At 51.9% G+C, this 15,951-nt stretch overlaps 3 protein-coding genes across 6 annotated transcripts in view; 1 reads left to right on the top strand and 2 right to left on the bottom strand.

The window, feature by feature from the left end:
- Positions 1-4,328, top strand: part of RALGAPA2 (Ral GTPase activating protein catalytic subunit alpha 2) — a 142,250-nt gene extending 137,922 nt beyond the window's left edge. For 3 of the 4 annotated variants that reach the window (XM_084285125.1, XM_084285124.1, XM_084285127.1), the window contains one exon: positions 1,870-4,328. In XM_084285125.1, coding sequence (XP_084141251.1) covers positions 1,870-2,024 — 155 coding nt within the window. In that variant the 3' untranslated portion in view covers positions 2,025-4,328. The remainder of the gene's footprint in view (positions 1-1,869) is intronic. The other variant, XM_084285126.1, reaches the window with a different exon arrangement.
- A 7,090-nt stretch (positions 4,329-11,418) lies between these two features.
- INSM1 (INSM transcriptional repressor 1) lies at positions 11,419-12,808 on the bottom strand (the record flags this gene model as incomplete). The annotated part of the gene is given in 2 exon segments (XM_084284766.1): positions 11,419-12,373; positions 12,375-12,808. Coding segments are annotated over 2 exon segments (1,389 nt in total).
- A 91-nt stretch (positions 12,809-12,899) lies between these two features.
- CFAP61 (cilia and flagella associated protein 61) overlaps positions 12,900-15,951 on the bottom strand; it is a gene marked incomplete at both ends in the record, with an annotated part of 104,487 nt that continues 101,435 nt past the window's right edge. Inside the window, 2 exon segments of the mRNA XM_084283381.1 lie at positions 12,900-13,191; positions 13,761-14,011. Coding sequence (XP_084139507.1) covers positions 12,900-13,191; positions 13,761-14,011 — 543 coding nt within the window.

Raw genomic sequence — 15,951 nt, 5'->3', positions numbered from 1 at the left:
AACTGACAGCTCCACATTTTTCACAGAAAATGCCTTTGCACATTTTCATGTTTTTCACCCTTTTTTAATGTGCTATTTTCCCTTCAGTCAGTTGTCTTGAAGTATAAATGTGGTAAGTAAAGATTGCATCCGAAATGTGAGCACCAGGTTGTAAACTGGCTACAGGACTTCAGAGAAGCAGGACAGGCTTTAGATTTAGCTGCAGCCACACCTCAGCTTTACAGCGTTTATCATGTTGATTCACCAACGTATCCAGAGTTAGCTACAGCACAGGGCTCAGGTCTTAATCCTTCAAGTGAGGAAACAAAATGAGGGGCTGCCTGTGCCCAACAAGCACTGCAGAGTTCCCAGTCAGTCACGAGGTTTGAGCGCTGTGTGGACGTACCAGGTGGCACTGCCAATGCTACCAGAAAACCCCATCAGGAGCGCAGGCAGCTCCTTTGTTTGCAGGGCTTGCTGATAAAGTGTGCTCTCCCTAAAGCTGCAGGTCTCTGAACCAATTAACCAGCACATTTGACTTGAGCATTTTGATGCCTTCAGCATGTAACCCAGGCACGTGCTGAGTTGCAGAGTACTTCTTGCATGCTTGAGTCACTCGGGTTAGTGAGCTGAAGGTGTGTTAGACATCCCTGCAGTCATCCATCATGTAGATTAAAGGCAAATAAAGGCACAGCCAGAAGATACAGACCCCTGTCAAACTGGAAGTAGGTTTGTGCTGCAAAATCCAGCCATTGGTCTGAGTTCAGAGGTGTTCATCTGGCTGCAGGGACCGGCCCTGGCCTCTGGTTTGGGCTCAGCCCCACTCTGTAACACAAACAGGGGCTGCAAACACCTGAGCACGGCGCTGTTCCTCTGCCACCAGAAAAAAACACACAGAGATGGAGAGAGAGTTGTAACATGATTTAAAAATACTGCAGCCCAAGGGAGCTGATGAAATGACATTCACGCCAAGAAATGCCTTGGGACGAGTCAAAGCCCCAGCAGCAAGAGCAGTGTGGTGTTGCAGCATGTATGCAAGTATTCCCCAGCGCACGGCAGGGGCTGCGCAGGGGACAGGCGAGAGCTGTGTGCACACACACTCAGTTTTATTCATTTATTTTTTAGTTCAATAGTCATATCCCCAGCTGCTTATTCAGACAACCCATCTAGCCCTGACCTGTAGTCATAATCACCTCTGGGGAGTAACTGAGGTGTAACTTCATGTTGTTGAACAACAAAGTGTAAATGCATGTAGCATGCACTGCTGGTGTCCAGTATTTCCCAGCTCACAAACACCATTCCTGAGTGCTGGTCATGAGAACAATGACACTGATGGGCATTTGGTGTCCTGTTTGAATTATGGAGCTAAGGAGAAAAACTTGGCATTCTTTATTTTTTATCAGCTACCAAGACACGTTCCAGGGAGCCTCATGAGCACGTTCTGGAAGCTTGCTCTCAGACCTCTGTCATAGACCACATACAGAAAAATCTCTTGGTGAAATGCAGCAAGAAATATCATTGTAATTGTACACGTGAAAGAAACATTTTCTGAGTTCCATTTTGCCTTTGTGGTTGTGGCTAGAGCTCTGTGTCAGGCTGCTGCAGGTGCTGTGCAGACCAGTGCGGGGGCCACTCACAGTCCCACACCAGCTCTGCCTGGAAGCTAGCACAGAAACCACTCATTTCTCCTGAAAACACAGGGTTAAGCCTCTCAGCTGCCTGGGCAGAGTCTCTGACATAAATGTTCAGATCAGCTGTCATACCCCTGAGTAACATGGAAGAGGAGGTGGAGAGGGGCTGCCCTTTGCAAAGCAGTTGTTCAGCTGCACAAGTTGCAGGCAGGTTGTCTCATTTCTTAGGCACCTTCTCTATGCCCGTTCTGTATTCCAGGCTGCCTCACCACAAGCACAAGCGCCGACCTTACTGTCACCGTAGGAATAGAGCTAGTGGAGCCAACCTCGCCAACGCTGCCACGTGCCACCAGGAGCAAAGTCTCTGGGAAGCTTCGCCGCTCCACCAGCACACTCAGCAAGTCTTCCAGCTGAAGGGCTGTGGGAATGCACCCCCTTCAAGGAACCGTAAAGACCTCAACATGTATCGAGCCATGTATTTTGCCAACAGAACTTGAAATTTGGGATGAGCATGTGCTGAAGGGGATGGGCGAGGGGTTTGCTCTGTAAAATTATCATTGTATTCACGTAGCCATCCTCGATGACCAAACATCACCTGGGCTATCACCATGTGCTCTCTTGTCTGTTGCTGTTGCAAGGAGCATGGCGGTGCTGGAGAGCCCTCCCGGCAGCATGCGCCTCTCCTCCCTTGGCACCTGTGTGCAAGGCAGCTGTTGCAGCAAGAGGACACAAACCAGTGCTGAAACCAGTTACCTAATGTAATTTCAGAGCATTGATTGTAGTCATTCCGTCCAACACATAATTGTGTATTAGGGAATTTTGTCAAAGTAGAGAAGAGTTTTCTAATGACTAGACATTACAAATCTCCTCCTCCTCTGAAGTGTGGGTGAGTGATTGAGGTGCTTTTCAGTATCTATTCAACCTCTGCTCCAATTCTGTTTTCAGTAGTCATCCAATGCAGGTTTTGTGCATGTAGCTAAGAATTAGTAATAATCAGAGAAGCCATTGATCTGAAATGCAGGAGGGTGCTGCCAGTTTCATCAAATGGCAGCACCTGCACTGAAATCGCTCTGCTTAATCATGCTATCTTATTCAAGGTCATCCATCACTACCTATTGTGCAAAATCCTGAAGCTGAGGATGTTCCAGCCTGTGCTCGGTGCATTCAGCACCGCAGCAATCCAGGCTTCTCAGCTCCTCTTCAGCATGCTCAGTACATGCCGGCCTGTGGCAAACGGAGGGTTGGGGGTGGCAGCACCCTGTGCCAGGCATCAGCCACTAGTCAGCAGCTACGGTGCCAGCTTGGTACAAACATTTCACATCTTTGCACGTGTTTTAGCCAAAAGACCTCTTTCTCAGCACTGGCTTTAGCTTCAGGATTGTTTAGTCCTTTCCAGTAATGTTTGTGGTGGCTGCATAATGTGAACTGCTCACTATGCGTGGAAAATAAAAATAGCCACATTTCTTTTTGAAGAGCAAATGCTGCACATCTGCTATGACTACTCACCAGGGCTTGAATAATTGTGAGACAGTATACTTCTGAGGTAACCACTTCACCTTTTCACATCAGGGCAATAATCTGCAAATTGAAACATCTCTACTTAGTTAGAATAAAATAAATCTGAAGGTTTTCAAGGACATGTAGTGTCCTGTTGGCACTTTGTGTAGTAAGCAAATCTTTTATTTTGAATAGGAAATGTATTTCATACTACATGTATCCTATGTTTCCAGGGGTGAAAACTTTTTATACCTTAAGAAAACATGTATTATAAAAACAGCAACCCAGAAGATGTACTGCATGAACGCAAACAGGCAGCATGAGGAAGACATCCAGACCAAAGGCAGGAATGGGCAGTTGCTGCACCAGCGAGACGCAACAGGGCACAGTAGCACGAGCCCCAGTGCCCCCGCAGGACGCAGGACCTGATGGTGGCCGTGGTGGGGCAGGCACCGTGCAGCCCAGATCCCCCAGCCACTCTTCATATGAGGATGATTGGGGCATGTGGCGGTAAAGCTCATCTGCATTACCTTTGGTTTTTGGGTGTTCTGAACATCAGTATCTCTGTCCAGTATGACAGATATACCGCTGGCCTTCCTGTTCCTCCTCAGGTCTGGTTCTTGTTGCTTTTTTGTTCAATTTTTGGTTATTATGCTACTCAGCATTTAAGTGAACGTCTCTGAACTTAATGTGATTTGTCTGAAGTGAAGGGGACTGATTTTTAAGTGAAGCAAAATGCATGATTGGGCCACCATTTTTTGCACTTCCACTTATGTGTTAACTTGAGTGTCCGCCTGTTTTTGCGTCATCACCTCTCTGCAGTGCTTCCCTGTAAATGTGCAACACTGTGTCACAAATACAGTACCACCAAGCTCATGGGACATTTTGCTGTTAGCTTTGTGAAGCAGCTTACTGGCGGCACATCCCCACAGCGTGCCTTTGGCTGGGCACTCTCACCATCCAGGGTGGGAGCTGAGCCACACAGCGAGCGGGTGCGGGGCACAGTTGGCATTCCTGGGATCCAGGTGAGCGCAGGAATCCTGCAGGGAAGGAGTCCGCTGGCCAAGTGTTTGACTGACATTTTGATTTTCTGCCTCACATTTTGGTTTTGATTTCTACTGATTGTGTGGGGGTAAATTGGAAAATAAAACATATTTTAATTTATTTTTTTTCATGATGGAATACACGATGCTGTCTTGTTCTTAGTTAGCTAATAAATGGTCTGAAATAATTTCAAAAGCATTCTGAATAAAGTGAGACTTTTCTCTTTAGAGCAATACACATCTCTATTTCAGAGAAGAATTAAAACACCAGTAAAAAGTGTTTTCCTGATGTCAAAAAAAGAAAAAAAGAAAAAGTAATATTAATTTGTGAAAACTCAACTGAAGTTGTGTACCATAAAGTAAATAACAAAGTTGTCCTGTTACCCCTCAGAAACTTCACAGCCCTGAGCTCACAACAGCTTCTTCTTTAAAGAGCAGTGAGCAGCACTGTGACACTGGGGCTGCTGCCACTGGCAGTGGCCATTCCCAAGGGGCTGTTGTCCCCACACCATGCCCAGGGGCAGCAGCTGAGCTCGGGAAGCACGAACTGCCCCGCATGGGTCACCATGTTGCATGCCTAATGGTTTTTCAGGTCTGATTCAAACCTGGTCAAGGATCTGGGGCTAAAGCCCAGTGCATGCGGTGTGCAACAAGGCCCTGTGGCTGCGTTGCTGCAGTGAGCACTTGTTGCAGGCTGCTCAGGAATGTGCTTCGCTCACCTGTGGACAGGGAGAGACCAACCCACCTGAAAGACATCCTGCTGAAACCCTCTGGCATCTTCTCATAAAGGTTTTGTACTTTTACCAAATAATTCATTTCTGGTGGACAGCAGGTAGCTTTTGTTTTATCCTGGGTTTTGAAATGCAAGGCAAAGGGGATCACAAGGCCACCTAGTAACACATTTAAGAGTGACTGCTGCGGTTCAGAACGTTTGATGCCAACCTGGCTGGTCTTTCCCCAGCAAAAGACTTTGCTGTTAAGCATAGGCAGCACTGCTGTCGGTAGTGTTTCCCCACCTCATGCTTTGGCACACTCATGACGGCACTTGGCCAGCAAGCGCACGTGCACTTCAGCAGTATTTCGGTGGCTGAGCATGCTCCCAGCACACATCATCACCAGCCTCCTCTGAAGGGGCTTTGCAGCATCTTGCTAATAACACTTACAGAGCATTACTAAACCCCAGAAGACATTATTTATATACCATTCATTGCAAGAAATGCATGATGACAAGGCTTCCCTTCCTAAGCTGTGTAATGCCCCATTGCTGGGAATTTGCATAGACATTAAAAACAATGTTTCTTACGGCAATTTTCTACTCTGCAGAGACATCACTTACAAAAATGAAGGGGGGGTTGTGTGCTCCGTCGTAATTATGTTGGGGGTGCTCAGGCATTAATACCCACTTAGGCCAGTGGGAATGATACAGGATTATTTGGCAGTGCGAAAGCAGCTTTGAAATGTCTGCTGCTCTTTCTGAAGGGACAACCAAGTTCTCTCTTGAATTGCTCTCTTCCACAATGGAGAATTAATCCAAACGACTCTGGTAAAGGCCTCACTTGCCCCATTTGTACCCCTAACTGCACCCGCTGGCCAGCATGCAGGAGCATGACATACATAATATATTATAAATTATATATATTATAAAATATGCACTGTAATGTAGTATAAATGTCCTATGTACAATAAATTTTATATTCTTTGTACATTATTAATATATATGTAACAATAAAATGTTAAATTTTATTATACAAATATTTATTATTTTTATCCAACTATATTATGGTTTGCAGAAAGCATATACAATATTTATATTGTATATTATATTACTTTATTTTTAGTATATTTATATTATGCATGTGTTCACACACATATATATACTAGATATGCATATATACATGTATATATTACATCTATACATACACACATTGCTGTATAGACTATAATATATTCTGTATATACTACATAAACTACAATATTTCATATTATATGTAGTATATTTCTTTAAAGCATAAGTACTTACTATAAGTTATACATGGTTATATAATCTCAGTAATGTATAAATAACACATCATAGATTATATTTAATTATCAAAATAATACTTGATACTATATATGTCATATAATGAAAGTATAACATACATCATAGAATATTTGATGCAATGTACAATATAATATGGACAATACATAGACTATAGATCATAGATTATGCATAATATATAATGTACATACATTGTGCATGCATGTATATGCCCCGTATGCAATATGTGCATATACATATAAAACAGTGCATTCTATAATGAACACTCTATACACTAAACAGTATAGTCTTAGAAAGCTAATACATACAAAATTATATAAGAAAATATTTCATTATCTAAATAATAAAGTATAAATAATTATACATATATACTACATACAGTGCTTTATAATATGCTTTCTATAACAGGTTTTATATAACAGGCAACATATAATTTCTAATACATTATATATCTCATGTGCCATACTGCATAATATAACGTATACAAATATTGATAAATTTGTATATGAACATCTAATCTTCATTCATTTAATTTACATATTTATAATTTATTATACAGAATAAATTCTATAGCTATCATCTAGTTAGTTTTATAATTTGTTTCATTTACATGTATTAAATTTTCTAGGTCCGAATCTAAGGAACCATTGGATGCAGATGCTTTTTTTTCCCTTCTTTTTTTTTTTTTTTTCTTTTACACTGTTATTGGAATAGATTTAATTCATATATATGAAAAACTATAAAATTAGCAAATGAAATGATGACCTGGGTCCTTATCCTGATAAATAAATAAAATCCACATCTCAGGCTGAAATGCAGCATTTCCCCGCGCACCCCAGCAGCAGCTACATCAGCTGCCCGGGGCTTTGCCATCCTGTGCAGGGCTTGCTGTGAGCCAGTGCCTGGCACATGGGTGGCGTTTTAAAAAACTAAGTTTGTCTAAAGCCACTGTGGCCCAAAGGATGCTGATAAGGCACATGGCAAGTTGGAGCCGAGGTGACGAACAGGGAGGGCTCTGTGCTCCCTGAGCTTCAAGGCAATCAGGTCTTTTGTTGTTGCTGCCTATAATGGGTGAGTTACCCAGCCTAGGAGGCCGCCTGGCAGGAGCCACACCAAAGTCCCAGCAGCTGGGAGCCACTTTCCACAAGTTCCTGGGGCGTCCTGCACAGATGTGGCAGGGCCAGTGCAGTGCTGGGACTCGGTGGTGCTTCCCAGCAGCACGTTCATTAACACCTCACAACAGAAATGCAAAGAAAAGCCAGACAGTGCCCTGTCCTGGTGCCCCCACCTGCAACGTGGAAGGCCATACTAGCATGGCCTTCTCAACCCTTCCACTAGGCAGACCTTTGTTATGCAAATTGTAAACTTAGTTTTAATTAAAACCATTTATGGCCATAATGAGGCCCTTTCCTTTATCTGTGTGGCAGTATGTGAGATGTTTGAGCTCAGGGTGAGGAATGTGGGACAGTGGCAGAGCAGAGCGATGGCACCGCCACCTGCATCACCCAGTCCCAGCCCATGCCACCACACCAGTGTTGGGGGAACCTCCAGCAGCTTCCCCGCTCACCTGCTCTTTCAAAACTGACACCAGTTTTTAAGCAGGTTTGTGTGGGGAAGGAAACTGAAATCTGAAGCCAAAGCTCTGTCCCAGACCCCTTTGCTCCTTTGCTGCATGGACAGCATTAACAGCTGCTACTTTACAGTGCTGTCGGCACCACAATTGTTAACATGCAGCCGAGCGGTGGCATTAGAGGCATGGAATGGTTTGGGTTGGAAAGAACCTTAAAGATCATCTAATTACAGAGCGTTTCAGCTGTTCCCCTGTTAGCTGCACCGCCTCTTGTGCTGACAACGCTGCAGGGAAAACTCTTTCCAGCTCATCACCAGCTGTATGCCCACGCTCCAGTGACGGTGTTTGAGCTGCATTTCTCAGGACCCTGAAGGTTCCTGTAATTAATCTCCCTGATTCCTTTCAGTTTGCAAACAATCCATTTCAGACCATGTGTTCAACTCTTTGTGTGCTCAAAGAGGGGGCCAGATCCAGAGCTTTGCAAAACAGGCAAACATATATGGCCATTTGCACGGAAAGCTGATGACCTCTGTACCTGCCTCAAAAAAATGGAGATCACGTTTTGGGTAGGCTCAGCATTTTCTGAGGTGCCCAAACCTGTTATTGCTGGATGAATTCAGAGCCATCAGCAAATTGATTTGTTAGCTGACAGCAGAAGGCTTTGTTTGCACAGCGCTGGCCACTCCTCGCTGCCGGATGGCGAGAAGATGGCACCAGGAAGGCAACACCTGCATTCCCAGAAGCTGCTGTGCGTGGCAGCTGCAGCTTGGGTTTCAGCCACGCCGCTTGGGTCTCTCAAGGGGTGAAACCCCAGTGCACAACCTCTGCCAAGACTTCTATAGCCCCGCGACTCCAAAAGCGAGGCCCCAGTTTCACGGGGGATTTGTGAAAGGACCTCACTCTACAAAGCACTCAAGCTTCCTCTCTCCTTCCTCCTCCCCAAAGCCCGAGCCTCCCCTGCCCATGCTTCCCTCAGCAGTTGAGGTTCCCAGCAGCAGATGCAGTAAAAGCGTGGGTACTGATGCTTACCCTGACATAGCCCTGCTAACCTGGGAAATTCTTCTGGCTCCAACAGATCTGATCTGGCTCCTGCTTGGGCAGGAAAGAATTCTCCTGAATATTAGGAAATTGACACTGATATGGAGCAAGTTTTCAGCACAAAGATTTCCATTGGGATGCCGCTGAAGAGACGTGCATCCTCTGGGCCTCTCTGATGGATGCACTGGGCTTTGGTCTGGGAACAGTGTCCGGCAGCCCAGGAGGGCTTCAACGTGTGTTCAAAAATTTCCCTGGGGAGCTCCTGCTTTGGACACCTGGTGAAGTGGCACTGCCGGTGCATGGGAAGCTATGCCCCAGCAGGCTGTGACGGACCCATCCCTGGGGCTTTCCAGGCCCCAAGGAACAGGGAAAAGCAAAGCAAAACTTCTCGCCAAACATGTTTTGCTGCCTGTAGCTCTGAGGCTATCAAGACTACGCTCATTTTCAGTGTATCAATTTTCTGCTAAAACCACAGCTCTGCCTAGACCTGAGGCCAGTCCTGGTGTAAGAAGGTTGGTTTCCTAGGAGTGGAGACAGTGAGTGCCTGGTGGCTTCAGTGCTTTTTGGCCCGACTAAACAAGGCAAAAATAAAAAAATAAACGAGCACCCCAAAACAAACAAACAAAAACCTCAGCAACTATCTTTTTCTTCCTATAAAAGCTATATCAAAAATAAATAAATAAGTAAACAAATACTTGGAGCATTCCTGGGGAGCTGGGGATCTCCAGATGGCCGCCTGCCTTTCCCAAGGCAGAACAGCCCCATTTCAGGCAATAGCCTCCAGGTGAGCGTGCCCAGCAGGAACAGGTTGGTTAATGAATGCCTTGAAGGCAGCACCATGCCCAAGGTGGCCGCGTGCCCTCCTGTCCCCAGCCTGGAGCAACCAAACACCTGAGCCATGCCCTCAGCCCATGCCAGGCCCTGAGCACACCAGCAAGTGACAAGGGGTTTGGGCCCATCGTTCCCACACAGAGCTGTGTGCCATAATGCCGTAAGGGTGGCTCCGAGGCTTCTGCTGTTGGAGGGAGAGATGACACGGTGGCACCACAAAGCCTGCCAGAGGGCTTTCACTGGCCCAGTGTGCATCCTCCCCAGTCATGCTAATATTTTATATTTTTTTTGCTAAAAAAATGAAGAAATTACTTGCTGAGTAAAGTGTGTGCACCACCACACGTCAGGGCTGACTGCCCCAGCCCGCAGGGTGAGTGGAGCGCCCTGCTTGCTGCTCCATCTGCCCCAGCCGTTGCCCTGAGGTCTTTCACACCACTGGGCTGTGCCTCTCCTAGCTGGAGTGGTCCCCACAGCTACTGGGGGTGCTGCAGAGCCCCCCATGGGGCAGCGGGCTCGGGCCCCAGTGGGTCCTGCACACGCGTGGCTGCCTCTCACCAGGCACAGCCGTCCTAGGGAGCCTCAGAGCCTGCCTTTCCGAGCGCACAGGAAGGCTTCCCAGGAGCCTTCCTACATGCCAGAACCTTTCCAATTTCTCACCCTTTCCCCCAAATGTGACACACACACATTCCCTCCCTCTGCTTCCCCTGCACCACTCTTCCATGGCTGTTTCGCCTGCCGTAGCACAGCGCGCAGTGCATGGACAGCTGTAGCCTGACCCGGGCTGGGGGCCAACACCTGGGGCTCCTATCCCTGTCAGCCCCCCTGGGACCCAGCCTGCCTCACCTCGCTCTTCTCCCCCTCCCCCCCCCCCCCCCCATAACTGCCTTTTAATTAATCTCATCAGAAAGCACAGAGCAGCGCGGTACCTACTGGGGTGCCCTCCAACAGGGCAGGCAGGGTCCGGCCCCAGTCCCCCTGGCTGGGCCAAGCAGGAGGCAGTGGGGGCAAGTCTGAATTTGAAAATATTTTATTTGAATAGTAAATAATTATACAGTTGAAACAGTTCTATCGAAGCACTCTATAAATAGCTAACAGTTAAGAAAATAATGTGTGTAGAAAAAGAGATTGCATCTAAAAGTAAGAGCTGTCGGTTGCACAGGATAAAATGGTTCAGACTGTGTGTTATTCTAGGTATAAAAGTTAAAACCTTTTAGCAGATCCCTTTAGAAAAAAAATCTTCTGAAATGCACAGTGAAATGGCAGGAGGGGGAGACAAAAAAAAAAGCGCATTAGAACATCTGCAATCAAATAATATCAATCTTCATAATTAATATAAATAAATAACAAATAAATAACATAATTATGCAAACCAACATATACAAATAGTCAACTCATAAGCTACCTTAGAAAGGGCAAAACAAACGAAAACAGAAAGTTGGCATGTCACAGTTAAGGCATTTTCTACAGCATTTTCTGGAGACCAACAACAGCAGAGTCAAGGCATTTGTGGCTACACTAAAGGAAATTCTCATTTCTCCTGAAGCGCTTTGATCTGTTCACATTTATAAAAAACGAAAAGAATAAGCGAAAAAAAAAAAAAAAGAAAAAAGAAAAGAAAAAAAAAAAGAAAAGAAAAAAGAAAGAGAGAGACACAGAGAGAAAGAGAACCCGGAAAAGTAACTGTAAAGCCAGATTCCAGCAGTTCACAAGCCATATTAAAGCTAACGGTGCGGCGAGTCCGGTGCGCAGCCCGCGGGAGGCGCTCGGCGGGCCGGGAAGGCACGGGCGGCTCTAGCAGGCGGGGCGCAGCGGCACCTGGAGCAGGATGACCTGCCTGTTCTCCGACGGGTGGCACTTGTTGATGTGCCGGGTGAGGCCGGGCGAGCTGTAGAAGGTGGCCGGGCAGTACTTGCAGGGGAAGACCTGGGCGGCGTGCAGGAGGCGCAGGTGCCGCTCCTGGCTGCTCTTGCTGGGGAAGGTCTCCCCGCACACGGGGCACAGGCGGCACTCGGCGGGCGGCGGCGCGGGCGGCACCTCGGCGGCGGGCTCGGGGGCCGGACCGGGGACCGGGACCGGGACCGGGGCCGGGGCCGGGGCCAGGGCCGCTCCCGCTCCCGGGGCCGGGGCCGGGGCCGGGTGACCCAGCAGGTGCTTGCGCAGGTAGGCCTGCCGGCGGAACCGCTTGGCGCAGCGCGGGCACTCGAAGAGCCCCTCCTCGGAGCCCGCCTCCGAGCCGCCGCCGGGGCTCGGCGTGTCCCGCTCGCTGCCGCTCGCCTCCTTCGGCGGCTCCTCCGCCGGTGCCCGGCCCGGCTCGGGGCCGCCCTTGGCGGCGGGCGCGCGCGGCTTGTGCCAGCGGCGGTGGGAGGCGAGGTTTGCGGGGCAGGAGAAGACTTTGTCGCACTCGGGGCAGCGGTACTCCACGCGGACGATGCGCGAGCAGCGGTGCTGCGCCAGCGCGAAGGGGTCCCCGTACTCCTCCTTGCAGAGCTGGCAGATGAACTCGCCCAGCGGCCGGGCGCAGCCGCCCCGCGCCTTGGCCGGCGCCTCCACCGGGCCCTCCTTGATGCGCAGCCCCAGCACGGGCGACGTGGTCACCTCGTCCTCGAAGGTCAGCTTGCGGATCGCCTTCGCCTTCTTGCCCGACGGCGCTTTCTGCCTGCCGGGCTCCGCCGCGCCCGGCGGCCGCTTGCCGGGCTGGGGGCGGCCGGAGGCGGCGGCGGCGGGGGGGGCCCCAACCGGGGGGGGGTGGCGCGAGGCCGGGGGCGGCGGGGGCCGCGCCGGGGCCGTTGTTGGCGGCGGGCGCTTCGGCGTGGCCGGCGGCGGCGGCGGCCCAGAGCTTGAGCTCGGCGGGGGCGAAGAGCAGCGGGTCCATGGTGCTGGGCACGGCCGGCGCGGGGAAGGACTCCGCCGAGACGGGCGAGCCCAGGCTGAAGCCGCGCTCCAGGTACTTGTCCCTGCTGACGGGCCGCGTCGGGCTGTACAGCGCCTGCACGGCGGCATCTGGCGTCCCGAAGGGCACCGGCGGCGGCGAGTCCCGCGGAGCCGGCGGCGGCGCGGCGGGGCAGGCGGGCACCGGGGCGCCGCCGCCGGCGGGGAGCGGGGCGACCTCGCGGCAGGCGCGCACCCGGTAGGAGACGGGCGTGGGCCGCCGGCTGCGCTTCACCAGGAAGCCGCGGGGCATCTTGGCGGCGCCTCCGCGGGAGGCCGCCTCCGCGCCCGGCGGCAGCGGCGCTCGCTCCCCTCTCGGCCCCGCGCTGCCGCCGCCGCCGCCTTTAAGCGGGCCCGGGCCATTGTTCGGCCCGGCGGCGGCGGCCGCGGCCAATCAGCGGCGCCGCGGCGGGCGGCGGCGGCGGGCGGAGCGGCTGCACCTGAGCCCGGGCCCCCGGCCGCCCCCCCGCGGCGCGGCACACGCCCGGCCCGCCCCCGGCACGCGTGGGCCTTTGTGTGCCGCCCGCCGCGGGGCCCGGCCCGCTCCCCTCCCCTCCCCTCCCCTCGCCGCGGGCCGCGTCCCCGTTCCCCCCCCTCCCCCCTCCATGGGGGTGCGGGTCCGGAGGCTCCGGCGCGCTGCGGGGGCCCGGGGTGCCGCTCGGCGTCAGGCGTTGGACGGAGCCCCTGCAGCCGGGCGGGGGGCGCCGCGGGAGGCGGGGGACCGGGCGCTGCCCCTGCCCCGCGAGGGGCCGAGCCCCGCGGGTCGGCCGCTACCTGTTAGCGCCGCTCCCGGGCCGCGCGGACACGCGGCAGGTGCTAGGGCTGCCCCTCGGCCCTTTGTCCGCGCCCCGCAGCCCGGGGCCGGGCCGGGCCCAGCGCCCCGCAGGTGGCGGCCGGGGGGTGGGGGGCAGCAGCCGGCCCGGCCCGGGGTGCTGGGGGCGGGGGCGGGCGGGCGGCACGCGCGGCACCCCCCGCCCGGCCCGGCGCGGCCGCCTTTGTGCGCGGCATTAGCATAAAGCTGCGCCCCGCCGCCCGGGGCCGCACAAAGGGCCGAGGGGGAGGGGCCGCTCCCGGCACCGGCACCGGGGGAGGCGCCGGCGGGCCGGGCCGGGCCGACACGGGTCGAGCTCGGCCCACGGGCTGCGCTGCCCGCCCCGTGCCGCCCCCCCCCCGTGCCGCCCGGTCCCGTCCCGCTATTAGCATACAGCTGCCGGCCCGCCGGGCACGCGCCGCGCCCCCCCGCCGGGGGCTGCCCCCGAGACGCCGCCCCCGCTCCCCCCCCCCCCTCCTCTCCCCTCAGAGCCGGGCCCGTCCCGCCGCCCCCCCCGGCGCCCCGCTCACCTGCGGCCGGGGCGTACATGGGCAGGTGCGGGCGGTGGCGGCGCAGGTAGCGCAGGACGGGCTCTGGGGGCAGCGGCCGCTCGTCCGCGAGGCGCTCCGGGGGCGGCTCGGGCACCTGCGGGGCGGCAGCGCTCAGCCGGGGCGCGGCGCGGGACGGGGTCGCCCCAGGCTCAGGTCCCCCCGGGTCCCGGTTACCCCCCCCCAGCCCCGGGCCGTGCTGGCGGGGACCCAGCCGAAGGGACGGGGCCGGGCGCTGGGCACGGGCACCGCGCCCGAGCCGTGCGCACGCCGCTTGCGGCGCTGGGTGAAGGTTTCTGCACGGGGCTTGGAAGCGCTCCCCGTGCCAGCCGCAGCTGGCCCCTCCAGGCATGTGTTGCTTCGGTGTTCCTTAAATATTTCCTTAAACGTTGCCCCTAAACGCGTGAGACTCATCACCAGTCTCTGTGGAAACCGTAACTGGAAACGGCTGACCTGTGCGTGTTTACTCTGGGTTCTTAACCAACTCCCTATAAGACATGCTTTTTCCTCGCTTTTACATTTCATTACTAGCTTATTTGCATGCCGAAGTGAGCTGAGCTATGAGCAACAGGAAGCACAGACGGCAGGTCTCCTGCCCCACACAGCAACACCGAGCCAGTCCCAAGGCACGTGTGAGGTATTCCATACCATGCCTCTGGTAGCGTGCCAGGGAGGAGCGCCCGAGGAAAGTGTACAAAAGTGGCAGTCAATAAGTATTGTTAAAATCACCATGAAGAAAATCCAAGCAAAAATACAAAAAGCAAAGCCAAATTTGCATCCAGATGCAGTTACTGTCATCTGTGTTTCTGGCTCATAGAGGTGCCTTTGGTGCATTCAGTGAGACTATTTTTGTGTGTCAGGTCTGCTGCCACTAGAAAAGGGTAAGGCAAGCAAATCTCTAATAGTGACATTTGTAGGACACCAATTCCCCTTTCTCTAAAGTTGTTCACATTTACAGCATGTGAAATGTGGTTGAGTGATGGCAGGAGAAACACTTCTCATCAGGCCTCCCATTCTGCACAGAATTTCATTTTGTGTTCTTTTATAGGTATCTTTCAAGAGAATCTAAAAAAAAAAAAATGTACCAAGGCATTGTCAGTATCATGACAATAGGAGGAAAATTGCATCTTGCCCTTTGGGAGGAGGCAGGGGCTGAGCATTTGTGTATTACAGCTGTGACACAAGACAGCACACCAGTTTGGGTCCTGTGAGCAGGTGGGCTGCCGTCCACGCAGCATCCCTTGCTTTTGTCAGCCTCTGTCCGTCCATAGTTGATTCTGTTTGCTTTCTGCAGTTAAAAACTTTGCAAGTGAATGCTTAAAAACACTGCATTCACACAGAATCTCACTGCATAAAACAAAAGCAAAGACAGCATGAGGAAAGGGAAGGCCAAGTGGTCCCTAAGAGCAGGTTGGAAGGATCAGGATTCGGGCTGCCATTAGGTCTGAGAGCAACCAGAAATGCGCTGGGGTGGGGCAGTCCTTGGGTGGCTGGAAATCTGCTGCAGACAGCAGTTGTTTCACGGTGTGCTGTGGGTTTGGGTTTTGAGCAGGGGTTTTTACAGGCTACTGAGGCTTTATGCCTCTTGTCTACAGTACGAAGGCTAAAGCTGTAAACAGCACTAGCAAACATTTTAATTCTTATTGAGGAAATCCACCTATCACTGAAAAAAAAATGACTCTTTTATTTACAAAGGCCATTCCCTATGTGTAGATGTTGAAAAATCTACTTTTCATAGCCTCAACTGAGACAGGTTTAGAATGGCATTTAGTGTGTTCCTATTAGGATATTTTTTTTTAAGTGATAACTGGACAAAATAAGCCTCCAGATCCTCCTGGATATTTTTACTAAACTGCACGTGTAATGTAAAAATGCTGTGCTGGAAAACAAAGCAATTTAGTGAAAAGTTCTACTGACAAATCTAAAAATGTGCCAAAACAATGAAACCAAACAGTATGCTATACGTGGTAAAACCCCTTGGCTAGGTATAGGATCTGTTCAGGTTTCCCAAAGGAAATAGCTAAACAGAAACACAAC

The sequence above is a fragment of the Netta rufina genome (genome assembly GCF_964035555.1).
Source record: "Netta rufina genome assembly, chromosome: 3".
NCBI lineage: Eukaryota > Metazoa > Chordata > Aves > Anseriformes > Anatidae > Netta > Netta rufina.
Note: the sequence above shows the minus strand (reverse complement) of the source record. Positions and strands in the feature narration are given on the sequence as shown.